Genomic DNA, 19,104 nt, shown 5'->3' with positions numbered 1-19,104 from the left:
CCACAATCGCCAAGGTCTAACAAAGGCTGACCTTTTCAATTCATATACAGGAATGATCTTAAAAAAATTTTCTTCCCCCCAGTGCCAGGGACACCATCAGGCAGGTCCTCTGCCACTGAGCCACATCCCCAGGCTAAGAAAAGAAAATTTTACTTTATTTTGGTTTGAGGGCCACACCTGGCAGTGCTCAGGGCTTATTCCAGGTTCTGCACTCAAGAGATCGCAGGGCAAGGCTCAGACGACCACACATAACACCAGAGATTGAATAGAGTCTGTTGCATGCAAGTGCCCTGCTTTAATACTTTCTCTGGCCCAGGAAAATAATATATTTTGGTGGCAGGGAACCACACTAGCAGTGCTCAGGGGTTATTCCTGGCTCTGTGCTCAGTCCTGGTGGGGATAAACTTACTTTCATTTTTTTAAATAGTAATTTTCAAGTGGATCAGAAGGATAGTACAGTGGTTACTGCTGGCCTTGTTCTTTTTTTTTTTTGCTTTTTGGGTCACACCCAGCATTGCACAGGGGTTACTCTTGTCTTGAGCACTCAGGAATTACTCCTGGTGGTGCTCAGGGGACTATATGGGATGCTGGAAACCGAACCCGGGTTGACCGTGTGCAAGGTAAAAACCCCTACCCGCTACACTATTGCTCCAGCCCCGGTTACTGCTGGCCTTGAATGCACCCAATCTGGGTTTAATCCCAGGGGCCCAATAGGATCCCCTGAGTTCACCCTGAGTGACCTCTGAGCACAAAGCCTGGAGAAAACCCCAAGTAGAGGCACGGCTTCTGTGGCCCCCAAACGAAAAAAGTCTTTAAAAAGGTATTTTAAAATACTGGTCCCTAAAATTACTTTTATCTTTTTCTTTTTTTTCATTTTTTGAATCACATCCAGCATACTGAGGGGTTTACTTCTGGCGGTGCTCAGGGAACCATATGGTATGCTGGGGATTGAATTCAAGTCAGCTGCATGCAAGGCAAACGCCCTACCCGCTGTACTGCCGCTCTGGCTCCAATTTTATTTTTAAAACTTCTTTTTTTTTTTTTTTGGCTACACCAGACGTGCTCAGGCAAGTGCACTACTATGGCTCTGATCCCATTTTAAAACTTCAAAGGATGCCTTGAAGTTTTAGTTTAGGTACTACATTACCCTTCTTGACCAATAGAGGGCATCTTTTGGTAACTTTAGGGTTAAGAAAAAGGGAAAGTGGTCCCTACCAAGTCCAGCAACAGCAGTAGGAGCCTGAGCGGTAGGTGGTACAGCGGGGTAGGTCATTTGCTTTGCAAGCGGCCGACCAGGGTTCGATTCCCAGCATCCCATATGGTACCCCAAGCACCGCCAGGAGTAATTCCTGAGTGCATGAGCCAGGAGTAACCCCTGTGCAACACCGAATGTGACTCAAAAAGCAAAAAACAAAACAGCAACAACAACAACAACACACTAAGTGTATATAAAGGAAAACATACTTTTTTTGGGGGGGAAAGCACGCCTAGTGATGCTCAGGGGTTACTCCTGACTCTGCACTCAGGAATTACTCTTGGTGGTGTCTGGGGGACCACGTAGCTTGCTGGGGACCAAAGATGGATTGGCCACGTGCAAGGCAAGAGCCCTACCAGCTATACTATCTTTTCAGACCCAAAAGAGACATTTTCACACTAGTTATTTCTTTTTAATTACTTTGGGGTTACACCCAGAATTGCTCGGGGAACCAAATGAGGCCAGGATCAAACCCTGGGCTCAGCGTGCAAAGGATATTCTGCCATCTAGCCTTAATGATCTCTTTGGTTACTTCATTACTCATAATAGGCTACTTTCTGAGTTGTAGAGGATACTCCTCTAAAATGCTCATTACGTAACTCAAATCCAAATTTTGTGACTCAAATGGGTTAACAGCCCATTCTGCTATGGATTTTTGCTTTCAAAAATGTTCCCCACAGAATGACACAGAGAAGGATCACTGAGAGAAAACAAAGCATCGCTGTCACCACACACGCACATGCCTCGGGCCATAGGGGAGGGGCAGCAGGCCAAAGAAACCTGTAAGTCCCCTGTCAAACCAGACGAACTTTCAGACTGTAAGGAAAAAGTTTTCTATTATTAAAATCATCTACCATCCCCTTTGCTCTTGATTTCAGATTTATAAGCCAAGCAAAATGGCACTGATCACCTTCCCCAACTGAACCGATGTGAAAATGTGAAACTTTGGACTTCTATCCAAGAGTAAAATTAATGGCAAGAAACGCATTATGAGTTATGATGAACACACAAAATAATGGCTTTAGTTTCTTCTAGGTACTATGTGAATTTTGGACAATTTCACATTCTCCAATTAAGAAAGTATGGATTTATAGCTCTGAACAGATCAGAACAAATCTAAACTTAAAAACATCAGGTCAACTGCCAATCACTGTGAAAGGCCAATCAAACTGAAAAGACGCCTTTATACCCATTGCATACATTTATTTTGTCAACCTTTCTTGTTCGTCAAGTTATGGCAACACAATCATTTCCTTACAGAAAGAAGACAACTGCATTTGCTCCTTTGAGTAGCCTGTTGAGTAACATAGGTAAGTGCCATGGTTTGTAACTACAACGTGACATAAAAATAGTATTTCTTGGATGGGCACTCTCAGTGGTGTTCGGGAGGGACCATGTGATGCCAGAGACTGAAGTGACACTCAAACCCTTCGAGTGACCTTCCCTGTCCATGGAATTCTTTTCCTTAGGAAAGCTGACATTCCGTAAAATCTTTATCAACAATTAAGCATAAAAAATTTAAAATAGGGGCTGGAGCGATAGCACAGCGGGTAAGGCGTTTGCCTTGCACGCAGCCAACATGGCCAACACAGGTTCGATTCCCAGCATCCCATATGGTCCCCTGAGCACCGCCAGGAGCAATTCCTGAGTGCATGAGCCAGGAGTAACCCCTCAGCATCGCTGGGTGTGGCCCAAAAAGCAAAATTAATTCAAAACCACTATTATTTCCATTTTTCTACCAGATCTATGGTGCATTTCCTCCATGGAAACAATGAAATCTGGTCAATTGGAACTGACCCCTCCCCCCCAGCTCCATGCCCCCATTTTATTTCCCCACAGAACAAAGACAAGTTTGGGTTTTACTACAAACATTCGGTGCTATTAATGTATTTGCTTTGCTATATAATCAATATGACTATCCATTAAGACTTTATTATATTTTAAAGCTGCCCTTCTATCTGTTCACTAATCTATTTTATTAGTGACAGTGAAATTTTACTTTATTTTTTAAAAAAAGTAATGTGTTTAAGGACTAGAAAAATAATATAGTGGGTAAGGAAGTTGCTTTGCATGTGGCTGACCCAGGTTCGATCCCAGAACTATAAATGGTCCCCCGAGCTCCACCAAGAATGATCCCTGAGCACAGAGTCAGTAGTAAGTCTGGAGCACCTAAAATTTGAAGTAATTATAAAACGGAAAATTACATTTGAGGGGGGCAAGAGCAATAGTACAGGAGGTTGGGTGTTTGCCTTGCATGCAGCTGGCCTGGCCAATCCCTGGCATCCCATATGGTCCCCTGAACACTGCCATGAATAATTTCTGAGTGCACAGCCACAAGTAACCTCTGAGCATCGCTAGGTGTGACCCAAAAAGCCAAAAAAATCAAACAAACAAAGTAACATGTTTAAAACCAAAGAGGCGTTTCCAGTGTAGGAAGGTAAGGCACTTGCCTTGCACGCTATCACCACATATGATCTGCCAAGCACCACCAGCAGTCTAGATAGGTCCAGAATGTCTATACAGCCAGGCCATTTTTTTTCTTTTTGCTTTTTGGGTCACACCCGGCAATACTCAGGGATTATTCTTGGCTCTGCACTCAGGAAATTACTCCTCGCGGTGCTCGGGGGACCATATGGGATGCGGGGGATCAAACCCAGGTCGGACTGTGCAAGGCAAACGCCCTACCCACTGCGCTATCACTCCATCCCCAGTCAGTCCATTCTTAAGCCACTGATTACAGTGGATTAAAATCTACTAACCTAGTGCCAGAGCAATAGTACAGCGGGTAAGGCACTTGTTGTGCCCGTAGGCACTGGGTTCCCCAGCACCACAAAGCAAAAAATGAAAAACGTACCGGTCACATAGTGACATGATTAAGTCTCTCATCTTAGTCCCGGTTTTCCTTTGTCTTTTGTTCCTGCTCCCACTTCTCTTATGATGTTGGGGTCACACACATGCCCACTGGGGTTTCGCTTCTGCCTGGGATGCTCGCATGCTCAGATGCAAAAGCTTGCATGAACCTGGCTCCAGTGTGCTGGGGGCAGCCCGTGCTGCCGTGATGTCAGAGACCCCAAAGAGCAGAGCTGCTGGGACTGCTCGGCACGCTAGTAGCACCAGGATCTAACTCAGGGTCCCGTGGTTCAACTCCTGGCAGGGGCTGAGCCAGCCACTGAGCCATCCCTGAGTCCATTCCCCTTTTCTTTTAAATTTTAAAACTTTTTATATTGGGGGGACACACACCTAACGATGCTATTTCACTGCTGTTATGCCACTGTCTTCTAGTTTCTGTAGATTCTAGGAAGAGGTTAAGTTCTAATTATCATTGTCATTCCCTTTACGTGTTACTTTTCTTGAGCTACTTTCAAGATTTGTTTTCCTTCCGTTTTAGCCATTTGACTATAATGTGCAGCACAGGGAAGAGTTAACAACTGCTCTGCACGCCTGGAATGCTCAAAACTCTGCGCATGCCAAGGAAAGATCTGTTTTCAGGACTGGTCCTTGCCTGGCTCCATGGAGATGAACTCTGAACCTTTGGAATATTCTGGCGAAGTATTTCTGCTTGCAGTGTGACCATATAAGTTTATCCTCGTAATATGATTTATGGTAAACACCTGTTTGGGCTCTGGAGGACTGGGGTGCGAGCAGCTGAGGTTGGTCATGTGGACAACACATATCTTCCTGGGCACAAAGGACTGAGGGGGTCTAGCTGGCAACACTTTGCATGTGTTCTTACTGCTGGTAAGAAAGTTAAGGCCAGCCCTGTATGTCTCCACAGGATACCTCAAGTTCTACATTTGGCTTCTCCTGGGCCTCACCCTATGTGCCCTTTGCCAGTTCCTTTTGTGAAAATAAACATCCTTTCGCTGTCAACTACTGTGAGCACTGCATCTCCACACAGTGAGTCCTCTAGCAAACCAGTGTGCCTGACGCCAAATCTTGAAAACCTTTAATACATGCAATCAAGATAGGATTTTCTTGTTCTAGTGTTTACTAAGCTGCTTTAAATATTATTTTTCAGAAGACTTAAAATTTTACCATTTTATTATCTTTCAAAGTTCTTCAGTCTTCACTTTCTTCTTCTCGGACTCCAATTACATGGGTCAGATCTTATAAGAGGGACAAACTGGGGAGATAGCACACCTGGTATAGCGTTAGCCTTGCCCGAGGCCGGCCCAGGTTCAATCCCAAGCACTCCATCCCTGAGTGCAGTCAGGAGTAGGCTCAAGCACTTGCTGATGTGGCCCCCGTATCCAGGACCCCTATTCCCAATAAGCAATTCTGATCTCTCTCAAATAGGAGCTTGAGTCCCGACAACAAACACATGGCCAGGTCTGGTCCTGGTGGTCCAAGTAGCGTCGGGTCCAACAGGACAAACATACTCAGTTCTTCAAACCCATCAAGTGAAGTTAATTTACCTCTTATATTGGCCATGCATAATTCAGAGAGTTATGCATGCAGGAGGGCTGGATACCACTTGGTCCCTTGAGCACTGCCAGGAGAGACAACCCCCCCCCCAATTCAAACAAAAATGTTGCCTGGTTTGTATGATATCTTGGAACAGAATGTAATAGCCTCTGAACTGTTACTTCCCACTGAAAGGTACCAAATACCTATACGGTGAACAATTAAAGTTGGCTAAATTTCAAACAGCAAAAAAACTGTCTTTTGGGCAACCCATCAAATCCTAGTTTAGTTCTATAATCTGAGGCTGAGTTGCTTGCTTTTTGGGGGCCATACCCAGCTGTGCTCAGTATTTACTTCTGCAACTGCGCTCATGGATCCCTTGTGGCAGGTTCTGGGGAGCCAATGGGGTGCTGGGTATCAAACCCCAGTCAGCTGTGTACCAGGCAAGTGCCTTCCCTGCTATTCTCTCTGGTTCCTGCTTGTTCTCTCTAGTGTGCCTCTGTGGTAGAGTGGTTTAGAAAAAGAGTTCATATATAGAATTTTAGACTCTTGCTCTCAGAATCTCTTACTTTCCAGGATTTTTCTTTTGTTCATTTTTTACCAGCTGCAGGGCTGTTGGCTGACCTGATTTTTTTGTTTGTTTGGGGCAACACTTGGAGGTGCTCAGGGTTTATACCTCACGCTGCTCAGGGGATGCTATGGTACCCGGAATCAAACCCAGGTTAGCTATGTGCAAGGCAACCACGCTACCTACTTGTACTATCTCTCTGGCCACCTTTATTCTTTTCTATTATTATTTTTGTCTATTCTCCTCAACAACTTTACAAAGAAAATAATTATAGAGCTGAATAGTTTTAGATAGAAAGTCTATTCTTAGGAACTAAGATCCATTTTACTAAGATACTTTTTTCTGGGTCCCACTTGGCTGTACTTAGGACTTACTCCTGGCTTCGCATTCAGAAATCACTATTGGCTGGTCAGGGAACTTTATGGGTATCAGGGATCAAACCCTGGTAGGATGCATGCAAGGCAAAATCTCTGCCCACTGTACTACTGTCCCAACCCCCCAAAAATATTAATGATAGAATTTGGGCAGTGACAAATAGCCTAAACTTCCATAGTTCTCTTCTACCTCTCACAAGAGATTAAATAATTCAGTGGAAAATTACTTATAATTGGTATTGACGCAGTTGTTTTATTTACTATAAAGCAAGGCAAGATAATGATCATTACCATTATCAACAAAGGAGAATGTAAACCAACTGGGTCACAACAAAGGAGGAATTTGCTAGAATTAGACACTGGAGTTCTTGTAGTCTAATTCCTATATACCTTATCACTCAAAAAACCAAAGAATTATTTGTAATCATTGTGACCAACTCAGGAAGGCCCAGGAGCAGGGAAGTCAGTGCTGAAATGGTATTGAGTCTCTTTGCACACAGCGAAACATATGTAACTCAAAACGTTGTGTAACTTAATTGTGCAAAGACCACTTACAAACAAAGTAGGGCTATAATGAGAATCTAACACTTCAAGTTCAACTTTATAGCTATCATAATGAAGTGCTGCTTCACATTTTTCAGTTTATAACAACTCAGCCAATAATTACCCAAGACCTACTATATGCCACATTCTGAAATTAAGCTAAATTAATATTTACTGTGTACTGGGCATATTACAAGCTTTTCACATTTAATCCTCATGATACTATTTCAATTCAGTCAGATTAGGTCACCCTGGTCTTTAGGAAGGAAACGCTGTTAGACAAGTAAACGGTGCCTATCAACTGCCGCAGCTGGCCTCCGCGCTACCCCTAGCTGTAGGCCTGAACACGGGCCACAGGAGGCCACGAACACAAGCAAGCCCAGCCACAGACGTCACTGTGGGGCCCTCACTAAGCTCCTGTGGGACAAGATCCCTGAGAGGTTCAGACAATCTGCTCCTCTGGCTACCAAGAGAGAAAGAAAGCACTACTGAGAACTGTACCCCCAATGCCCACTGGGCATAATGAAAGCCTTTACAGGGGAAAAATACCCAAAAAACAAACAAAACAAGAAAATGGCATAAAATACTTTTACATTTATCCAGACAAAGATCTCAATTCCTCTTAAACATTATAACTCCACAAAAGGGATCTATTGTCCAAACAGCTTGGAAAACCTTATGTTTCTAATATCAGACTCTGAAAATACAGTTAAATGAAGACTTTGGTATCATTAGAGGTCGAGGGTCCCTTCTGAAGGACTTCCGGTATCTATATATTTTCCCCTTCTACATTCTAAAACCTTAGAACAGACAGAAACTGAAATAATTTAACTGAGCAACAATTCTAGGAAAATAATCATTCAAGAGAGTTGAAGGGAAGGGTTCCCTTGGAATAATGGGTTTGGTCTGAAGAATAAGGAGACCCTAAGTAAAAGAACGCGTGAGTTTTTGTAGCCTACTACTTACACGACATGATACTGCTACTGATTACCTACTTTCAGAGCATTAAATCTCTGTGGCATATGATAAAATTAATTAAAAACTTAATTTACTGTCTATTCCAGCAGGGATTCTTTTATCTTCGTCAGATTTTACAAGGTTTGTACCACCCAACCCCCCCTCCAAAATCCAAATGCTGAGCAATGCTAATATTAGAGAGTTAAACTTTTTAAGGGTCTGATGATAATTTTCAAAATTAGCAATCACCCTAGGGCTGACCCATATAGAAAGGAGACTCTTGAAATATTTGGAGCATAAAAAGTTTTAGGAAATATTACTTTAATATTAACTACTGTTTTTGAAAAATATTGGTATAAAAAAACATCAAGCAACCATTTAAAAATTATATCTCTGGAGACTGGAGAGAGTACTATGGGTAGGGTGGTTGTCTTGCACACGGCTGACCTGGGTTCAATCCCCAGCATCTACTTAGACTCCTAAATCCCACCAGGAGTGATCCCTGTGTTCAGAGCCAAGAATAAGCCCTGAGCACTGCAGGGTGTGGCCTCCCCAAAATTTTATCTTTCCTCATTACAGTAGGTTTCTATTCTAGTCAGAATTTTATTTTATTTCAAAGACTAGGAAAAGTGGCATTCAGATACACAATCACAACAGAATTAAACATGCAGTATGTCTAATGTAAAGGGTTACCTGAGAAGTCTGTCAGAAGTCTTGCTAGAATATGCTCGTTTACCAGTTCAGTCTTGCTAAGGCTGGAAATAGTATCTACCTTAGTAGTTTCTTTGACAATAGTGGGTTTCTTGGAAACCCCAAGGTCAGATCCAGTCTTGACAACTGTACGTTCTAGGACATCAAATGATTTCTGTGGCCAAGATGATTCTGGAGCAAAAGCGGAATTCGGCTCGATTTTATCCTGTGCAGAAGCTGCCTTCTCACCCTGCCTCTCACTCAACTCTTTCAGAGCTTTGATTGTGAGTTGTTCCTGTTCTAAGTCAAGAGATGCAACTGGAGTGCCTTGAACCGGGAAAGCACCCACAGGCTCACTTTCCTTTTTTCCTTGACTTTGTTCAATGCATTGATTTTTCTTATCTTTACTTTCAGAATCATGCGACTCATGTTCGTGTGAGATGCCTGTGGAAAGAAGTGTCTTAGAATTCGCAGTCTTCTCTGATCCTGCTTCAAAAGTATCCCCTTCACTTTTCCCTACTATTCCTTTCTCTCTGTCTTCTGTAAAGGCTGCTATCAGGTCTTCAGGGGAAGAATCATCTATATCCTTAACACTTTCATCATGTAGTAACTCCAAATAGGCAGAGGATTTCAAATTTACTGGGGACTCTGGCTTATTAAAACCACTTGGAGATGCTGCAGAAGGAAGCTTGGGGTTCTCGGATTTAACGGGATTTTCAGGAATGACTTTACTCACATGACCCCCCAGCTGCTTCCCACCTTCTGACTGGAGGTTCATTTCAGGTACCTGTGAACATGGAGATTCACCAGACCCATCAGACATTTCTGTGGTTTTGCTTACTTTGTTACAACTGGGGATCTCCTTGAGGCCCCTCTCATCAGTTTTGACAGCAGCACATGGAACGGGGACAGATTCTTCAGCCTGGATTTTGTTATCTTCCAAAGCCGTATCAGTTGTGATGTCCTCTATTACTGTGTCATCAGATTCACCAGAACTATCAGCTTCTGCCACATCTCCCAAAATGGAGTTCTGCCAGGGCATTTCCCCCTTCATGTGGTCATCAGGCAAAACCAGTTTCACTGTGGACACTCCAGAACCCAAAGATGCATATTTTTCTAATGAAGAATCCGATGACTCTGAAAGTGTGTCACCTTGGTTTTGGATGACGCCTGGTGTGCCTGTGATAATGATTTCCTTTGTGCAATTAGCAGAGTCTGCCATAGATTTTTTAATTACAGCCTTTTCTTGAGTGACTGATGCCTCTGCCCCGTCACCTGTAGAGGCAGGGGTGGGAGTGCTCCCATTAATGGAACATACAGGAATTTTCTGATGAGTGTTAGCTTTCAGATTTATGACTGGAATTTCTGAATCATAGCCACTCCTGTCAGATCCTGTAGTTTTTGTGGTGCGGTCTGATTTATCACTCTGCTGTTTCACTTGAGGAACCAAATCCCACGTCAATATTTCATTAGTAAAGTTATGCATATCATTCACACATCTAGACACCTCTTCCAGTGCTGCATTTGTGTGTGAAAACTGTCTGGGGCGCAACGCGGAGGTTGGGTAACGCCCTGCCTCTTTACTTCTCAATGGAAATACTTTGTCATTAGACTCCAAAATGTCCGCGGACGATTCTCTATCAGTGTGCATTGCCCAGCTACCGAAATCATTTGCGCTCTCCTTATAGGAGTCTTTAAATTCTTTGTCAAATGTTGCTTTGTCAATAATTACTTCAAATGGTGATTCAGGGGAATCTTTTTCAAAAATACTACTTCCTGTAGCTTCAGATGGGGACAAAGTATAAGAACAAATTCCTGCGGCCTTAGACAGCTCTGTGGGTGGTTTCTGGGCTGGGAGCAAAGTAAACCTGTCATTAGCAGCCAACGTAGTTTTATCGCTCCCAGTCAGTACTTGATTTGGGTTCTTGGAGTCTTGATCTTTATTTATTGGTTGTTCCATCTGACCAGCTTCCTTTGAGAGAAAAGTAGCACGATCGGGGGAACTGGCTGAAATGGAAGGCTGGTTACAGGGAACTCCTGCTGCCACAGAAACCGGGGATTCCACTGTATCTTTACCGGTCCCCTGAGGCTTTTCCATCCTTTGCACATCTAGAAGAGCCACAGAGTCCTTTCCCTCCTGGGCTACAACAGGCTGGCTGCCTAACGTTTTGCTTTTTTCTCCAAGCAGTGCTGTCTGGTCAGTTTTAAGTATTTCAGATGAAAAATGGGAGGAAGTCATAATTTCTGAAGGTGGCTCATCAGAGCAAAAAGAGCTCAATCCTTCTATGGTCAGAATTTGAAAGAAAGGAAAATTGTTTACCAAGTACAATTACACATTAGCTAGACAGGCCAAGCAGCATGCTTTTATTTTCATTATACATATATACACACACACACATATATACATACACCACAGGATGTATATATAAACAAATATGTAACTGAACACAACCACCGTCCTATAAGACATGCATGAAACTGCCATCAGTGCAACAGAAAAGCTGCATCATGCTACAAATAGCATATGACAGAAAAATTTCAAGACAAATACTTTTCAACCAATCTACTTTTTCAACTATACATACAGAGGCTTTCCCTCTGCCCTGGAGAAGTCTGTATTCTCTCTTTCTTTCTCTCTTTTTTCCTTTTTTTGGTGGTGGGAGTTGGGGGTGGCACTTGGCTGTGCTTAGGGCTTACTCCTGGCTCTGTACTCAGGGATCACTCTTGGCGGACTTGGGGATCATATGGTGTGCCAAGGATTGAACCCTGGTTCATCATATGCAAGGTAAGCACCCTATCTGCTGTACTAACTCTCTGACCTCAGCATTCTCTCTTGAGCATGTATTCCTCTCTTTCGGTCCTCTCACATTTCTCTAAGTAAATTTCTTAAAAACCAAACAAACGAAGAAACTATTTTGCTTAGGGGCCAGAGGACAGTACAGTGGGTGCAGCACTTGCCTTACATGCAGCCAACCAACGTTCAACCCCTGGCATCCTATATGGTCCCCTGAGTCCTGCCAGGAATGACCCCTGGGAGGAAAGCCAGGAGTAAGTCCTGAGCACCACTGGGTTAGAGCCTCTCTTGCAAAAAAAAAAAAAAAAAAAAAAAAAAAAGATGAGCAATAGAAACTTGGGCCATTCTCTATCCTCTTCCCCTGCTATCTGAAAGAAATGTAACCCAAAACAAATAGCTTGATATTACAAAGCACTGGCAAAAGTTTATCTGTAAAATTAATAATTCAGAATACACGGCTTCTATAAATTCACAGTTCAGAGTCTGGTAAGATGAGAAGGAATAAAAGCTACTTTTGAGATTTAGGAAATAACAGTGGATTGGTTAGAATTATTCTATTCTATCCACAGGGAGGACTGATTCCAGTTACAACTGGTGTAAATGCTCTACACTAATCAAAGTGAGAAGGTCACCCTAAAATTCAAAGTCTCTTGTACCAACCTGCCGATTTAACCAAAAAATAAGACTCAAAACAATCATTCTAAGGAAGCACACTGTCTGGGTTACACACTGCACATACATCATGGAGTTGGAATAAAGGATAACTCGAACAGTTTCAAAAGTATAAACCAAAGATTCAGCTTATCAGGAGAAACCTAAGCACACTCAGCAGAGCAATGCCTTGAATGTAAGTGAGCAACTGGAAAGTATCTGAGGAAAACCTTTAGGTCTTTTCCTCAACTTGCTTAATCTGTCTGTGGTTCCGGAGAACAAAACCAGGCCTCATATACACAAGGCAAGTGCGCGACCACTGAGCTACATTTCCCACCTTCTATATTCATTTTTTATGTGAGAGCCTGAGTCATATTAGATAAAAGCCAAAGTATTAACCACTCAAAATTCTTATAGACATAAAAATTCTGAGCCCAAAACATAGTCCAGTGGGCAGCATGTTTGCCTTGCATGTGGCCAACCTAAATTTGATCTCCAGCACCCCATATGGTCCCCTGAGATTGCCAGGAGTAATTCCTGAGGGCAAAGCCAGTAATAACCCCTTAGAATGAGCAGGTGTGGCCCCCAAACAAAAAATATTCTTACATTTTATTGCAACGAATAAGATGCCAGTAATAAAAATGTTCCCAGGACATGGGGCTGGAATGATAGTACAGCTTGCCTTGCACATGACTGACCTGGATTTGGTCCCTGGCACCACACATGGTCTCCTAAGCCTCCCTAGGAGTGAGAGCTGAGTGCAGAGCCAGCAGTAAGCCTGAGCACTTCCGGGTGTGGTCCCAAAACAAAAATTAAAAAGGGAAAAAGAAATGTTTCCAACTGCCAGATCTAGTTCCTCTATGTCAATGCACTGATAAAACTTGACATAGTTATCTGGGTATTGGGGGCAAAACTCTTTGCAAAACAAGGAGAAAGATTTTGAAGCAAACTGATTTATATTTAGTTCCAATTTAGTAAAACATGGTTTGTAGCCATCACTATCCAACAGGGATATTCAAGAAGAGAAAATTAAGGATGAATAAATGAAGCTCAGCACATAGGGGCTAAAGGTTAAATTATAAGTTTGAAGAATTATGTTACATTTAAATCAGAAACATTTCACCACTGGAATTAGTACTATTACTGAGCTTACTGGTTACTGTTCCTACCAGACTTGAACTTTGGGATTAAAAAAAAAATTGAGAGCTGGAGAACACAGAGAGTAGGGCATTTGCCTTGCATGTCGCCGACCTGGGTTCGATTCCTGGCATCCCATATGGTCCTGTGAGCACTGCCAGTAGTAATTCCTAGGTGCATTAGAAGTACCCCTGAGCATTCACTGGGTGTGACCCAAAAAACTAAAGAAAAACTCACTCCACTTTCCAGGGACCAATACTCACTCAACTGGTATGTTTAACAGACTGACATTTGAGATGACCCGACCTATCATCTTGTATTAAAAAGTGTAAAAAATTAATAATAATTCAACAAATATTTACTGAGTGCCTGTCAGGTGTTGAATACTGTTTTGGAAACTTGGTTAGAAGTAGTGAACAAGGTGCAGAGCATAGTATAGTGGGCAGAGTTCTAGTATGCACTTGGTAGACCTGGTTCAACCCCCAGTACCCTGTTCAGTCCCCTCAGTACCACCAGGAGAGTTCCCTGCACACAGTGCCAAGAATAAGCCCTGAGTGCCGCTGGGAGTGGCCAAAAAAAAAAAAAGGAAAGAAGGAAGGAATGAAGGGAGGAAGGGAGGGAGAAAGAAAAAGAAAAGAAAAGAAAGATGTCAATCCTTGCCTTCTGAATCTTAGAGAGGGGTGGTAGACAATAAACAAACTCAGTAATTAGTATGATGATCATATAGTAGTGCACTTGATGAAATGAGAAAGGAAGCAATCTACAGTGAATGTCAATCAAAGAAAGCACACACAAATGGGAAAAACGCATTTGTCACGACACTCGTATGTGTCAATTTTTCAAACTTTTTTGCATAGCTCCCATTAAATAAAGTTTCATTAACCAGTATGGCACTTAATAGTTACTGGTGGTGTTCAACTCTATTCTTGGTCAAACTGTAAAATTCCTGAGAGTCTGGAAGTTGTTAGTTCTTTTTTTGGTTTTAGGATCACACCCGCAATGCTCAGGGCTTACTTCTGCTCTGTGTTCAGGACTCCTGGGGAAACTTAGAGAACCATATGAGGTGCTGGGAATAGAACTCACTTTAGCCTTTCCCACTGTACTTAGCCTCAGGGCTGAGGCTGTGTGTTTTTAAAATATCATACACTGAAGATTGGCGATCTTAGGCTCAAAGGCTGGAGTGCATGCATTGTATGTGGGAGGCCCTAGTCTGATTCCTGGCATGGCATGGTGAAGATGAGGGCTTACTCCTGGCTCTACACTTAGGCATTACTTCTGGCAGTGCTCGGGGAACCATATGGTATGTCAGTGGTTGAACCTGGGTTGGCGACGTGCACAGCAAGGGTCTAGTCACTTTACTATCTCTTCAGCCCATATGGAATTTAGTATCTGATTCATTTCCAAGAATGAATTATTAAAAACCATGGCAGTGCCCTAAGGATGAGATAGGATTATGTATCTAATACTTTTTTTGTTTTCAGGCCACACTTGGCAGTGCTCAGGGATTACTCCTAGTGGGCTCAGGGGACCATCTGGGGTGCGAGGGATTGAACCTGGGTTGGCTATATGCAAGGAAAGCACCTTATCTGCTGTACTATCTCTTGGATCCAGTAGCTAATACTTTTACTCTTTACTGAGGTACTGTGATTTACAATACGTTAATGATTCAACACATTTGTTCAAAGGAGTCAGGGCTGGAGAGACAGCTCGAAGGGCTGAGCACAGGCCTTCTATGTGGAAGACCTGGGTCAGAACCAGCACCACATGGTTCCCAGAGCACTGTCAGAAGTGACCAACCCTACCCTTAAGTACCTCCTGGTGTGCTCCCACAAAAAAAGTGAAGGTGAGAGGTAAAAAAGTCATACCCACAATGATCCTGAGAACGCTCCATAAAATTTACGTAGTACTGAGTTCCCTACTACCCAGCTATTTATATATTCTGATTTGCGGGCGACACCAAGCTGTGCACAGGCTTACTCCTGGCAGGTCAGGAAAAATCAGCACAATTTTTAGAATTCCACAAGTATTTGGCTTGTACTAAAATTTGAAAATAGGTAAGACTCTTAATTATTACTTCGAGACTGATAAGAGGAAGTGTCAAAACCTCAAGATTCTCTATTTTCTGTACCTGGTGAAAGTGGTTAATGATTTGACAGTTTTTTTTTTCCTAACAAAAAATTTTTTGATATGTAGACTTTGTCAGGAAAGTTTTTTTTAAAGACTGTGATGTTTGATGTCATTTATTGTTTTATGAAGTGCCATATACCTTTCAAAGCATTTTGCGCATATTAACTCATTCAGTCCTTGCAACAATTCTCATTAGATGTTTTATGTATGCCCATTTAGTATCCCTATTTGTAGATGAGATTAAGCCATTTGCTCAAAAACAACGACTAATAGATGAAAGGATTTTTCTACTTATTGATACACTGTTAGTTTGGGAGTGTCTAGAGGTTTAAAATTTTACTGCCACAGCCTGGCAAGCTCCCCGTGACGTATTCGATACGCCAGACACAGTAACAACAAAGCCTCCAATGGAGACATTACTGGGCCCGCTCGAGCAAATCGATGATCAACGGGAGAGCCTTTCTAGTTTTATACCTGAGAATCTAAAGAAGATAAAGTATTCATTTTAAGAAGATAAGGCTAGAGATAGTACAGCTGGTAAGGTGTTTACCTTGCATGCAGCCCACCCAGGTTCAATCCCTGAAGAGAGTGAGGAGTAAAGCCTAAGCAAAATGCTAGGTATACTCACCCCACCCCACCCCCACACACAAAAAAAACAGAACCAAAATCAAACTTTGAGATGAAGACAGTATATGCATTGTGTGCACACGCGCGCACGCGCACACACACACACTCTCATTACTAGATAACTGGATATACTATTCTTCAAATTATCTTCTCTATTTTGTTTCTAATTCACTGAATGATTCAGAAAAAAAGTGAATCATTTAGTTTATATTCCACTTTTATAGTTTAATTATTGAAACCATAATGTGACCCAGAAACAAGTAAGCAATAATAACAGAATCCTGTATTAGATTTCTTTTCTTAAGAAGAGCGAATAGTTTAGAATTATGTAGCAGAAAAGAACATATGGTTACTTCCCCACCCGACAACTTGCGAAATTCATTACTTTTACCTAAGAGGATTCTGTTAATGTGGAAAATCCAGAACACAGAAAGAGTGCCAGCCTACAGCAGCCAGGAGGTTGATTTTCCCAGACACGTACTATGCATATTCATACAAGAGGCTTGAAATATTCAGGTGTAGGCTTTCCTACACTTGAATTTTCTCAATTTCACAAAACAGGAAAGACAAATTCTCGTGCAAAACAGTACCAACAACTGTAAGCCACAGCATCAAAATAGGAAGTTAGCCAGCAGACACTTTGCAGCCAAGCTAGAATCTAAACAAAAAATCTCTTTTGTACAAAGAAAAATGTCTTTGCTTTGGTTAACATTTTCAAACAGGCTGTAACTGGAAAATGTTTTCCTTAATGCTTGCCCCAAAGTTCAGTGTTTAACTTCCTATTCCAGATGCCTACTGCATTACTCAAATCGAATGCAATTGTTATTACAAATGTGCTTCCAATTCTGCGTGATCTTGGAGATTCACTCTAGTTTTATTTTCACCTACTTTTTTCTTTTAATGTATTCTAAAGAAAATGACATTATTTTCAGATTTTTTTTAAATGAACAGTTTCAAAAGTAAGAGACCAAATTTCATTTTGTTATGTTATTTGATGAAGGGACATACATCTCTCAGATGATTTTAAATTACAATGCTCATAGTGATACTATGGCTCAAAAAGCAATTTCTGCCTCATCTGCTCTGATGGTTTAAACACTAAACCCTTAAATGACATCTTTAAAAATGTATTTTAGGGGCTGGAGCGACAGCACAGTGGGTAGGGCGTTTGCCTTGCACATCGCCGACCCGGGTTCGATTCCCAGCATCCCATATGGTCCCCTGAGCACCACCGGGGTAATTCCTGAGTGCAGAGCCAGGAGTAACCCCTGTGCATCGCCGGGTGTGACCCAAAAAGAAAAAAAAAAGTCATTAAACTTCACTTTCCTATTTTGAAATGTTCAGGGATTAGGCTGAAACTTAATTGTATTTTATGGGGGCCAGGGGAAGAGAAAGCAAAGGATTCTAACTTAAGGAACTGATAGTCTCTTCACAAATCTATCCATTAGCTTTCAAAAAATTTAACTTCCTATTTTAGACAGCTATATTATTTGAAACTATAAAATTGACTTATGATATATTTAACTGTTCTTTCTTTAATCAGCCCAAATTAATAACAGTATTGGCATATGCATCTCCCTGACACCCAACAATGACAAATGTATCACCAACTTCATCTTCCCTTATTTGTACTAAGGTAGACCATTAGTAAAGACCTAAGGCAGATCATAAGGCAGACGAAGGCAACTAGAACACACCTAAATCATTTGCCAACATGTTCCTTTAAACAACTACAGACTGACCTTTACATTTACCAATAAAATAAGAATAAAATAAGAGGGCCATTTGGGTTACTTTTCCATTATATAAGTTTTTGTAGGAGAAAATATTAATAGAGGCTAGATAAAATACTTTCAAAATTATGTTTTAACTACCTCTTTTCAGCTGTTTCCCTTTTGGGTCAGGAGGTTGTGTCACACCCACCAGTGCTCAGGGACTCACTTTTGGCTCAATGATTAGGGATATTAGTGATGGGGCTCCAGGGACCCTATGTGGTCCCAGGGATCAAACCCAAATTGGCACCTTTAAGGCAGGCAAGCACCTTATCCATTCTACTATCTCTCTGGCCCCTATTGTTAACACCCTTTTGACAATAAAAATACTGAACTGAAGCAAGCAATAGTACAACAGCAAATAGGAGCTTTCCTTGCATGCAACTGACTGGGGTTTGATCCCCAGCATCCCAGATGGTTCCTTGGGAAATACCAGGAGTAATTTCAGAGTGCAGAGCTAGAAATAACCCCTCAGCATCACCAGGTATGACCCCAAAACAAACAAACAAAAATACTGGGCTGAAGTGATAGTGCAGCAGGTAGGGCCTTGCAAGTGGTCAACCCGGTTCGATCTCATATGGTCCCCCAAGCACTGCCAGGAGTAACCCTTGAGCATTGCTGGGTGTGACCCAGAAAGCAAAAACAAAACCCAAAACCAAAAAAAAAAAAAAAAACAAAACACCCTCACAAAACCTTGAATCACCACTATTCACTAATCAGGTAATTCTTTGTAAGTAAAAGGAAGAAATAAATACTTTCTTATATTCTCATACTGTGAAGCTGAAGATACTTAAAATTTTTAACTAGAGGGGTTGGCATTGGCTCAGCTGGCAGAGTGCTAGACTTGCAGGCGGTTGACTAGGGTTATTCCCCAGCACACTTTATGGTCCTCCAAACCCTACCAGGAGTGATCCCTGAGCACAGAGCCAAGAATAAACCCTGAGCACTGCTGGATGTGCCCCGTACAGTGCTTGTCTTGCATGTGGCTGACCCAGATTTGATCCCTGGCACCTGATACGGTCCTCCAAGTCCACCAGGAGTGATCCTTGAGCATAGCAGGTTGTTGCCCCAATATCTAAATAAATAAAAGGTCTCTCTTAAAAAAAAAATTTTTTTTCCTAACAAGAATGTTTTAAAAAATTTAATTTTGATTCTGGGGATCAAACCAAGGGTCTCACAAATGCTGGGGAAAATGCTATTTGGTA

At 42.0% G+C, this 19,104-nt stretch overlaps 1 protein-coding gene across 3 annotated transcripts in view; it reads right to left on the bottom strand.

The window, feature by feature from the left end:
* Positions 1-19,104, bottom strand: part of RTN3 (reticulon 3) — a 53,187-nt gene that overhangs the window by 19,565 nt on the left and 14,518 nt on the right. Inside the window, exon 3 of one of the 3 annotated variants that reach the window (XM_056131698.1) lies at positions 8,795-11,074. The exons of 1 other annotated variant lie outside the window; for it this stretch is intronic. In XM_056131698.1, coding sequence (XP_055987673.1) covers positions 8,795-11,074 — 2,280 coding nt within the window. The remainder of the gene's footprint in view (positions 1-8,794; positions 11,075-19,104) is intronic. One more of the 3 variants, XM_056131699.1, reaches the window with a different exon arrangement.

This window comes from Sorex fumeus, unplaced genomic scaffold (assembly GCF_029834395.1).
Source record: "Sorex fumeus unplaced genomic scaffold, SorFum_2.1 ptg000093l, whole genome shotgun sequence".
In the NCBI taxonomy this organism is placed as follows: domain Eukaryota; kingdom Metazoa; phylum Chordata; class Mammalia; order Eulipotyphla; family Soricidae; genus Sorex; species Sorex fumeus.
The sequence above is the reverse complement of the archived record's forward strand: the minus strand, read 5'-3'. Positions and strand labels throughout refer to the sequence as shown.